General features: G+C 34.3%; 2 protein-coding genes across 4 annotated transcripts; one reads left to right on the plus strand and one right to left on the minus strand.

Moving 5' to 3' along the window:
- The first annotated feature begins 57 nt into the window (after positions 1–57).
- Positions 58–4,159, plus strand: LOC107469000 (protein WVD2-like 7). Of its 2 annotated transcripts, none has more exons than XM_021132416.2 (9): positions 58–231; positions 897–1,463; positions 1,584–2,207; positions 2,324–2,379; positions 2,485–2,556; positions 2,817–2,919; positions 3,015–3,083; positions 3,364–3,471; positions 3,687–4,159. In XM_021132416.2, exons 1-9 carry the CDS (start codon positions 157–159, stop codon positions 3,846–3,848), a joined length of 1,836 nt encoding a protein of 611 aa, XP_020988075.2. In that variant the 5' UTR covers positions 58–156; the 3' UTR covers positions 3,849–4,159. The 2 variants fall into 2 exon arrangements, with proteins under 2 accessions (XP_020988075.2, XP_020988073.2); XM_021132414.2 differs by having other exon boundaries at positions 3,361–3,471; positions 3,687–4,157.
- Positions 4,100–7,357, minus strand: LOC107469001 (two-component response regulator ORR26). Of its 2 annotated transcripts, XM_016088381.3 has the most exons (6): positions 7,247–7,357; positions 6,214–6,366; positions 5,740–6,126; positions 5,561–5,637; positions 4,972–5,452; positions 4,100–4,899 (listed from the first exon to the last, which is right to left on the minus strand). In XM_016088381.3, exons 1-6 carry the CDS (start codon positions 7,269–7,271, stop codon positions 4,463–4,465), a joined length of 1,560 nt encoding a protein of 519 aa, XP_015943867.1. In that variant the 5' UTR covers positions 7,272–7,357; the 3' UTR covers positions 4,100–4,462. The 2 variants fall into 2 exon arrangements, with proteins under 2 accessions (XP_015943867.1, XP_020988071.1); XM_021132412.2 differs by having other exon boundaries at positions 4,100–5,452.
- Positions 7,358–9,145: the final 1,788 nt, after the last annotated feature.

Below are 9,145 nucleotides of genomic sequence, written 5' to 3' on the forward strand. Positions count from 1 at the left end.
AAAAAAAAGAATAATTTATTTTTCCGCATGCCATTAAGACTTTGGTTTGAAGTTTGAAGTTTGAACCGCTTATAGCACGGTTGCAGTTCAGTGTCGCATTCTCATATCACTCTCGTTGTTAATGTCAGAAGATTAGTTAATAAACAAACCTTGTGAATGGCAGCTGAATCGACCAGTTTTCTCTTTCGTTCGTTCTCGGCTCCGTCGGAAACTTCCACCGCCACTCAAGAGGTAAACCTTTTTTATTTTTGTTTCAAAATCTCATCTTTCTCGCGCCTAGTTCTATAATTTTATTAATTTTTTATTGATTTTATTTATTATGGCTCTGTTTTGTTACAATTAGAAGATTGTGAATCCGCTATCATTTAGTGTTTTTGGTTGTTGAGAAAACAAAGGAACCAGAAGAATTCAGTGAAGGAGAAGTTTTAGTGTATGAACAGTGTAACCGTTTTTTGTTAGGTTTGTTTGTGTTTTTAATTTTATTATTTTATTAGAATGGATTTTCCTTTTTTTCCCCATACACTCAACGATTTCTGTTACAGTCTTTAATTGGCAAAAATTTGATTCATATATATAGTGAACTTGTTAGCTATCATCTCTGTGGTAACTTTCCGGTGCCATCTTCTTTTTTATATTTTCGCCATGGTTTCCATCGCTCAGTTTGTGGATTATTCTGCAGTATCACCTCATATTGCTCTTAATGACGATTGGAACCAATCGGTAAAAATTCGTTGATTGTTGTTGAATTGTTCTATTAAGAATAATCCCTTAAAAAAAATTGATGCATGTGTGTGAAAATTTTGAATTTTTTAGTCTATGATGAGTTTGCCAATTGCAATTATTAATTAGTATTTATTATTTACCTTAGTTATTTAGTTTTTATCTTTTGGTTTTAGGGGGACTCCAAGAGGGTACTTGGTGAATCTATTTCTTTTGGGAGGTTTTTGTCAGAAAGTCTGAATTGGGAGAGATGGTCATCGTTCACAAGCAATCGTTATGTGGAGGAGGCCGAGAAATATTCCAAGCCAGGTTCTGTTGCTGCGAAAAAGGCCTACTTCGAGGCTCATTACAAGAGGAAGGCTGCGGAGAAACAGGCTGTCTTGGCTCAAGAAGCTAATGAAGCTTCAGGAACATTCAATTCAGAAACACTGGAATCAAATTGCAATGACTCATCAGATGTTGCCGAGTCAAGTGCCGATGCGATTGTGACTTCAGATGAACAGCCAGACAAAGAAGCTGATGATTGCCAAGTTGTTATTGATTGTACCAGTAGAAATAACCTTGATGCTGGACAAAGTGATTCAGGCATTTCCAATGTGCATGGAGAAGGGGACGGGTATACTCACGTTATTACAAACCTTAATGTCGAAAGCTGTGTCATTACTGATGATTCTAACCAGCATGATCAAATTGAAATCCATCAGAATATTGCTCTCCCTGGAGAAGCGAAGAAGTCTGATCATGTAAATGTTTTCTTTCTTATTTCTTTCTTTGTTTTATATCTGATTTCTTTGTATTTATTCCAGCGAGTAAATTTGTAACTGCAGCCACTCTAATGAAAATTTCTCCAATTAATGCTGCAGGGTGTCGCTGATCCGCAAGTTTTGCCTTTGCCTACTGAAGGAACAGAAGTAAATTCTTCGCCAGAATTATCAGCTAAAACTTGTACCCCCCAGCAGCTTTCTCATACTCTTAATGAAAGGAAGGCTGCGGAAGCATTGCCTCCTAGAAGTGGAATAAAAAAGAAGTCAATCAGCATCTTGACTGAGAATCGTAGGCAAACTTCACAGTCACTCCACATGTCCATCAATCTTTCCTCAGGCAATGGTGAAACAAGCAAAACAGATACACAATCCAGAAATGGCGTAAACAGCGCCTTGAAAAGTAAGAAGGCTGTTGAAGTTTCAATTGAGAAGAAGAGACTAACCGGTCCTTCTGGTGCCAATAAAACAAGTATGACAGCTACTGCTACTGCAGCTGTTAAACCTAGACCTGTAAATCACACATTGAAGGGTATGAAGCCAGGCGAAGGCTCTGTGGAGAAGAGGCCAACTTCAAGCTCACTCCGCAGATCACTCAATCTCCCTTCTAGCACAGGCAAAGCAACTGAAATGACTTCAGTGTTTGATAAAAGAATTGAAAGGAATCATTGTAGTTTGCGCAATATTCCCAAAGTTCGTTCACTGGCATCTAACATATCAACTAAGGTATTAACTCTTCATATTTATATCTGTGGCTTTTCTGAGAATGAAATATACTCCTTTTCAAGATACCATTTAAATGTTTGACTACTGAAGAGATTTCTTTTATCCACTCCCTTTAGGTGTCTCATGATTTCTCGAATCAAGATTCAGAAAATCCACCTTATCCAGGAAGAAGGTATTTTGTCTTTTGAACCTTTTTTTTGAATTAATAATATGCTACTTTTACTGCTTAATATGGAGTTAATAAATTTCACTAACACGAAAATGTTTTCTGTCTCAGGACTGAAGAGGTACTTAAGTCTGTGTCTAGAGGTGTTGCTGCGAATGTGAAACTTCCCTCTGCCTCTTCTGAGTAAGTGCATTTTTAAAGTTGCTAATATTGTTTAATGGGCACTTTGTTGATTGCTACATTTTGCAACTCTCTGGCTGCTACTGCTTTTATGAACAAACATGTTGTCCTAATAAGTGTGATCCATTAGAGATGTTTTATGCCTGTTTTGCGAATGTAAATCTCAAATTGATAAATTCGAGTGCATAAGAATGTGTAAAGTTTACCTTCAAGGCAATGTGGCGATCTTATTATGCCTTTTCTTTTCATATATTTTGCAACAGATGCATGAAATCTTCTAGCAGCAACAAAATTATTCCTCGACCCCCTACCATGTCATCACCGTTTACATTCAGAAGTGAAGAAAGAGCAGTAAAACGCAAAGAGGCACGTTCATATCTTTATACCTTAGCCATGATTTCTTTTCATCATCACCACTAAAGGTCATACTTACATTTCTTTTTCCATTTCTTTGTTTTCAGTTCCTTGAAAGGGTGTATGGAATCAAAAACAAAGAAGTTGAGAAAATTCAGTTTCAAAGGACACCCGAGGTGAGTAATTTATAAGGTTTCTGCTACTATGATCTTTGAACTATTATTGATTCATTAGAGGCATAACTGTATAAGCCAATATGAGATCTTATGTAAATCAATTAGTTGTAAGAACTGAATATGATCTGATATATAAGCAGTATTATCGGATGTTCTTTCAATCATGTGTTGTTCGTTCTCAACGGCAATAGCAACCCCTCTCTTTTCTCCTAAGAAGTTGATTAGTTTGTAACTACCTGTGCCTACTGAGTTGACATATTTAATTTGGATTTTACAGCAGAATAACATAAAGCATGATTTCAAGCTGGGGCAGAGCAGTGGCTCTAAACCCAAACTAAATCAGGACGGGCATGGTGCATCGTGCTCGCCTAGTAATCAGATCCAAAAGGTGTGTTTCCATTCACTTCTAATGTTGCGAAAATGCTATAAACTGTGTACCGAGATAAACTCGATAGTCCAATAGCTTGTATTATCTATACACTATTTACCATCTCAGTTACCATCTTACACTATTCCCACATGATCTATTAAACATTAATGTTATATTTTCTTTTAACTACGGGAAATGTTCCTATTCTAATTTAAATATTTATCCTTTTTCAGACCTCAGTGACACATAAAAGCTTTGGAAATTCATGGAAGCCTCCAATCAGCACCAACAATTCCAATCGTGCTACAGAAAAACTCAACCGATCAACAAGGCACTCAGTAACTTCAATGACAAAGATCACACGAGAAAATGCTTCTCCAAATATTCAGCATTGAAGGGTAATATTGACCCTTGTGTTGACTTAGATCATGCTGTCTAACACAATACTGAGTCCACTCAATTTTCGGTGACTTCAACTTTGTATCAGTGAAAATGATCAGCAGATTTTATCTTTCTGATGTGTAGTTTCACAGAAGTGAAAATTTTGTATTTTAGTCTTAGTTTTCTAGTTATATCTATAGATTCTAGAATATGAATAAGTTTTTGAACTAGGAAGGGATAAAATGTAAATTTTCTGGCATAAAAATAATAAAGTAAAAAAAATAGTTGTATTGTAGACCAAATAAGAGGTTAACTTACATGGGAAAATATTCAGGCCTTTATTATACTTCGGTTAATCCAAAGTTGTAAAACATGAGAGTGAAGCAAGCTTATTAATTAAGATTAATGTTTGTAATCACTCATCATCACCAACTTTTTAATATATGCTTACACTACCCAAATCCTTAATCATTGGATAAAGAATACCCTAACCCTCATAATTGAAATCCCTTTAAAATAATATAGTTAGACTACATCACAATAACATTAAAAAATTGTCCTTTCACGCATATGAGTTTTGAGTTTTTGTTTTTAAGATGCAGGGGAAGGGAAGGGGCAGAGGGACAGATCATGATATGAATAGACCTTGATCTATGACTGCATAATCTGCTGCTGAATCATAGTAATGAGTTGGAATTTCTGCAATAAGCCCTGGATCATAATACCCTATGTTCTGCAGGCTGAAGTTGATGTTAGAGCATTCCCCATGTAGCCAATTAAAATGCAGATCATCGTCCAACGGTAGCGAAACTGCATCCAAAAGTAGGTTTCTCTGGCAAAATTCCATATCCGAAATGCTGTTGAGGTTAGATGCTTGTGTTTTCAATCCCGAATTTGTAGTTGAAATTGGTGCTGTTGATGGATCATTCATCATAAGGCTTCCTGGTTCAATAGGGAACGTGTTGTTGTCAACTGCCGATCCTATCGAACTCACGGAACTCTTGTATTCACACTTGTAATCTGCACACAAAGGTTTTGTTTTGATGCATGCCGTGACCTCCTCCCCTGTCAAAGATGGAGAACCAATCGAACCAATTGATGGTGATTGATGATCAACTTGGATTTGGTGCTTCTTACCTGTTACTGGAAACTTGTGGCTTAAGTTACCCTCTAACTGAACAAGTGGCTTGTGATCTTTGAGTTGAATTTCTGGAACTTCATTCCAAGAGAATTGTGTTGGAATGGAGCAATCAATTACTGCTGTGTGGTTTCCTTCCGGCTCAAGAGAGTCAAAAGGTTGGTTCTTTCTCATCTTTTTCTCGGAAACAAAGTTTCTGATCATAGTTCTTCCTTTTTCTGTAGTGGCAGGCGGAGAAATAGTTCCGTTTGGATCACTGCTACCTTCATGAGTTTTGGTTTCCATGTTCTGAAGTTGCAGTGCTCCTTCTGAATAACTGCAGCTGTCAATTGAAACATCATTTTGTTTCTTGCTCACTGAGTTCTGAACTCCAACAAAACTCCCTAGATCTGTTGCGGCTAAATCCGGGTTCATTCCGATTGAGGAAGACGACTTCAGATCGTTCTCTTTTTGAAGCCGGCTTAGGTAAAGCCGATACTTCTGCACAACAAAAATATTCTTGTTGAGTGGGAGAAAAAAAGTGTTACTATACATGTTTCTATCTCAGATTTAAATAGCTTAAGGATATAAGTGTAAACATAGCATCACCTGCAAGTGGCTTGCAACATTTTCTCTAGTCAGCCAAGGAACATTCATGAGATCTAGTATTTTCTTTGGACCAACTTCTGCCAAAAAGAAAGGTTTCATCATGAATTTTTTTTACTATATTTACTTAAACATAACTATTGAGTACTGTAAAATCTTACAACCTTGTTAAGAAAACTTACTATCAAATCCAATTTGATTCACTGCTTTAACAAACTTCTGGTGAAGATCCACAGACCAAACTACTCTAGCTTTCTTTGTGGATGATGGATCTATCAATTCTCTGTCATCGTGTTTGTTATCTGCATCTTTTCTTTTCTTAGTTGAGGTCATGTCTTCAAGGGCAAACAGGTTCCCATCATCGCATTGCTCCAATCCGTTTCTCATCAGGTGAATGCTCTCGAAACCTTCAAAACTCTCGAATTCTCTCGCCTCGTGTATCCTTTTCCTAAAGACATGCTGCCATATGTTTCGCAGTTCCTTCATCCTTATAGGCTTAAGCAGATAATCGCATGCTCCGTGTTGAACACCTTTCATCACCCTGCTTGTTTCTCCATCAACAGACATCACTGGAGACAACATTGCAAATTTCAATCAAATGATTTTTAGAACTGAATGAAGAACTTTTCAAGTGTATTATTCGATAGAGAACTGACTAATCACAGGAAGATCCATCTCAAGTCCAACATGCTCTAGAAGTTTGAATCCATCCATGTCAGGCATGTTCACATCGCTGATCACTATATCATACCCGTCTTTCCTTTCGCGAAGCAAGTGTAGAGCATGCCTCGCCAAACAACATGTAGTCACTGAAGCAAATCAAGGAAGCAATCATAATGAGGTTGAGTTTTTATCTTCCTCCTTGAGCACAACTTAAGAACATAATGCATGTTGTTTGAGTTGAGTTCCGAATCGCCAAGAGATAAACATCAAATAACCCTTCCACCATGAGTTAGCTTTTATGGTTGAGTTAGACTCGTTCATTTCTAAAATATATATAAACATTAAGGTCTCTATGACCCCTTGTATGTATGAAACTTTTTGCTTGCTACCAAAGAAATGCTAAATTTGTCTTTCTAAGAAAACCCACCAATAATCATGCACAATTTCATTTATTCAAATTAATTTTGTAAGAGCTAAACTCAGATGCCTATACTACTGCATCAATTATCCAAATGGCATAGTGTTCCAAAAAGAGAACTTCTTTTAGTAAACATGGTAACAGAGAATAGAATCACTAACTTATAAATTGTTCTGATTTCAATTACCCAACTTTTTCGTTTCTTATAAAATAAAACTTATCTTGAAACCTCAAATGACTAAGTTTTCAAGTAAAAAACAACATAAAATAATCTTAAAAAGATTTTTTTTTAAAAAAAGAGATTAAATAAAATGGAAAAATATTAAAATGTTCTCAATTTTAACATGTTAGACGAAAAAAAGAGAAAAAAAAAACATTATTCTATTTTCTATTAACATAACACAGTAAAATTCAGATAGTAACTTAGACCCAAAAATATCATTAAAGACAATCAAAAAAATTTCATATTATCAATTTTGGAGAAGCATAGTCCATAGCGCAACAATTAATTATTACTTCAAACTTAGCACATAATATATAAATAAGATAAGAAGAGTGGCATATATAGTTAGTGATGAGTTGAAAGAAAGAGTAGCAAGAAGAAAAACCTTCATAGGAACACTTCTTGAGCATCTTTTCAAGGATCCTAAGCCATGTTGGGTCATCATCAACAACAAGGACTCTTAGACCTGCTGGAAAAGCATCACGTCTTGGTGAAGAGAAGCGTGTTGTGAGTTCAAAAAAATATTTGGGTTGGTTTCTTTGGCTTATATCAAGGCAAATTCAGTTTAAAAAATTGTAAAATAAAATAAAGAATCAACTACCAAAATTATCCAAAATTATAAAAATAAAAACATTACATGCACACAAAAAAATCAGCTACTAAATTAATCATTAAGTTATTGTGCATGAATATATGTGGTATTAACTTATTTTTAACATATTTTATATTTTAATATATATTTTATATAACTGGTTGAATTTAATGACTGATTTTTGTATACATATAAATAGTTATAAAAAAGAAATAAAACTTTAAAATTACGCATAAAAATATCAAATTCTTTTAGACGTTTTGTCAAACAATCAATCATCTTTTGATGTAGCAAGTTGTTAAATAATTAATTTGTCTAAATGATTTTTTTGGCTAGCGTTATATTCATATATTTGGATAATTTACTGCTTTATTTTTTTTTAAAAAAATAATAATAAACAGTGTGAGTGTGAATGTGAGAGAGAATGAGAACCAACGAATATGTCTCTTTTTTTTTTTGCGTGCTTGGTCCTAAAAAAACTTAGTACTATTTTCAAAGAACGTAGGTAGGAACTGGGAACATAGTAGTGAAGGTGTTTTTTAATGTGAGTTTATAACTTTAGAGCCGAAAGATTATTATGGGAAGTGTATAATGTATAGTGTATAGTTTAGGACTATAGGGAGATACTGATCGGTCACTATAGTTTGAATTCAGAAAATGACACTAAGGAAAAAAACAAAAGACAAAGTGGATGAGCATTGGGTCGGATGAAGAACACTGTTCAGATATACGAAGAAGGCATCAAAGATGGAGAATTATATTTGTGCACATTTTTTTTTTATTTTTCAAATTGATATTTATAGAATTAATTTAAGAAAAAGTATTAGGGAGTTAACGTTAATTCAGCTAACAAATTTAAAAATTAATCAACAATTTAATATTAAAATAATTTAAAATTAAAAACAATAAAAATATTAAAAAGAATATTTAAAAATAAAATAAAATAAAACTAATTTAGGACATAGAATTTATAATTTAGATTTTAAGATTTTAGATTTAAAATTTAAGTTTTAGGATTTGTCGAATTTAGTAAATAATAACAATATTTAGTGATGACAAATACGTTGGTGGTTGGGTTAAAAGTTCAATTGGATTTAATTCTTGTACTTAGTGTTGCAAGCCCATCTTTCATTGTGAAGTCCAAATAAGGAAGACAAACAGTCCAATTAGAAGAACTAAATGAACTAAGGCTACCAAATGAAAATGAGTTCATAATCCAACCCATTAAACACCAAATCAGAAGAAAAGGAAAGCAAATCAAAGAAGTTAGGTCAAATCAAATTCAACATGCACAAGTTAAGTATAATCAAAAGAAAAAAGGTAAATTGGTTTATTAACATGCAAGTCAATTGCTTGTTGATTCTTTCTGAACATCCATTTCGAGTAATATGAAGAAAGTGGTGGTTACATCTCTCTGCTGTGAATCAATGACTAATATTAAAACTTAAGGCCAAAATACAAAGTTAATGGTTTTGATTTATCAAACCCATTGAGGATCTGTTACCAATAAAGCTGCATTGCTTAACTCTGATTTCAAATCCCTATTTTTGGGGTTTGAGTAAAGAAAAAAAAAGTAAAGACATCAGCCGGTTTAAGAATCAAGTAGTTGACTTTGAAGAACAAGCAACCTCACTGCATACAAAAAGGAAAAAATTAACTTCAATTTTGGCAAGGAGAGAGAACCCGAAATCA

This window comes from Arachis duranensis, chromosome 10 (genome assembly GCF_000817695.3).
Source record: "Arachis duranensis cultivar V14167 chromosome 10, aradu.V14167.gnm2.J7QH, whole genome shotgun sequence".
Lineage (NCBI taxonomy): Eukaryota > Viridiplantae > Streptophyta > Magnoliopsida > Fabales > Fabaceae > Arachis > Arachis duranensis.

What these genes read in the sequence shown, in the direction of transcription:
- LOC107469000 (XM_021132414.2), top strand. Translation starts at nt 157, where the DNA reads ATGGCAGCTGAATCGACCAGTTTTCTCTTTCGTTCGTTCTCGGCTCCG. An exon ending in CTTCCACCGCCACTCAAGAG is followed by an intron (nt 232 to 896) that starts GTAAACCTTTTT and finishes TTTTGGTTTTAG; the next exon opens with GGGGACTCCAAGAGGGTACT. An exon ending in AGTTTCAAAGGACACCCGAG is followed by an intron (nt 3,084 to 3,360) that starts GTGAGTAATTTA and finishes TGGATTTTACAG; the next exon opens with CAGAATAACATAAAGCATGA.
- LOC107469001 (XM_021132412.2), bottom strand. Translation starts at nt 7,271, where the DNA reads ATGCTCAAGAAGTGTTCCTATGAAG. An exon ending in CAAGAAGTGTTCCTATGAAG is followed by an intron (nt 6,367 to 7,246) that starts GTTTTTCTTCTT and finishes GATTTGCTTCAG; the next exon opens with TGACTACATGTTGTTTGGCG. An exon ending in ATGTTGCAAGCCACTTGCAG is followed by an intron (nt 5,453 to 5,560) that starts GTGATGCTATGT and finishes TTTGTTGTGCAG; the next exon opens with AAGTATCGGCTTTACCTAAG.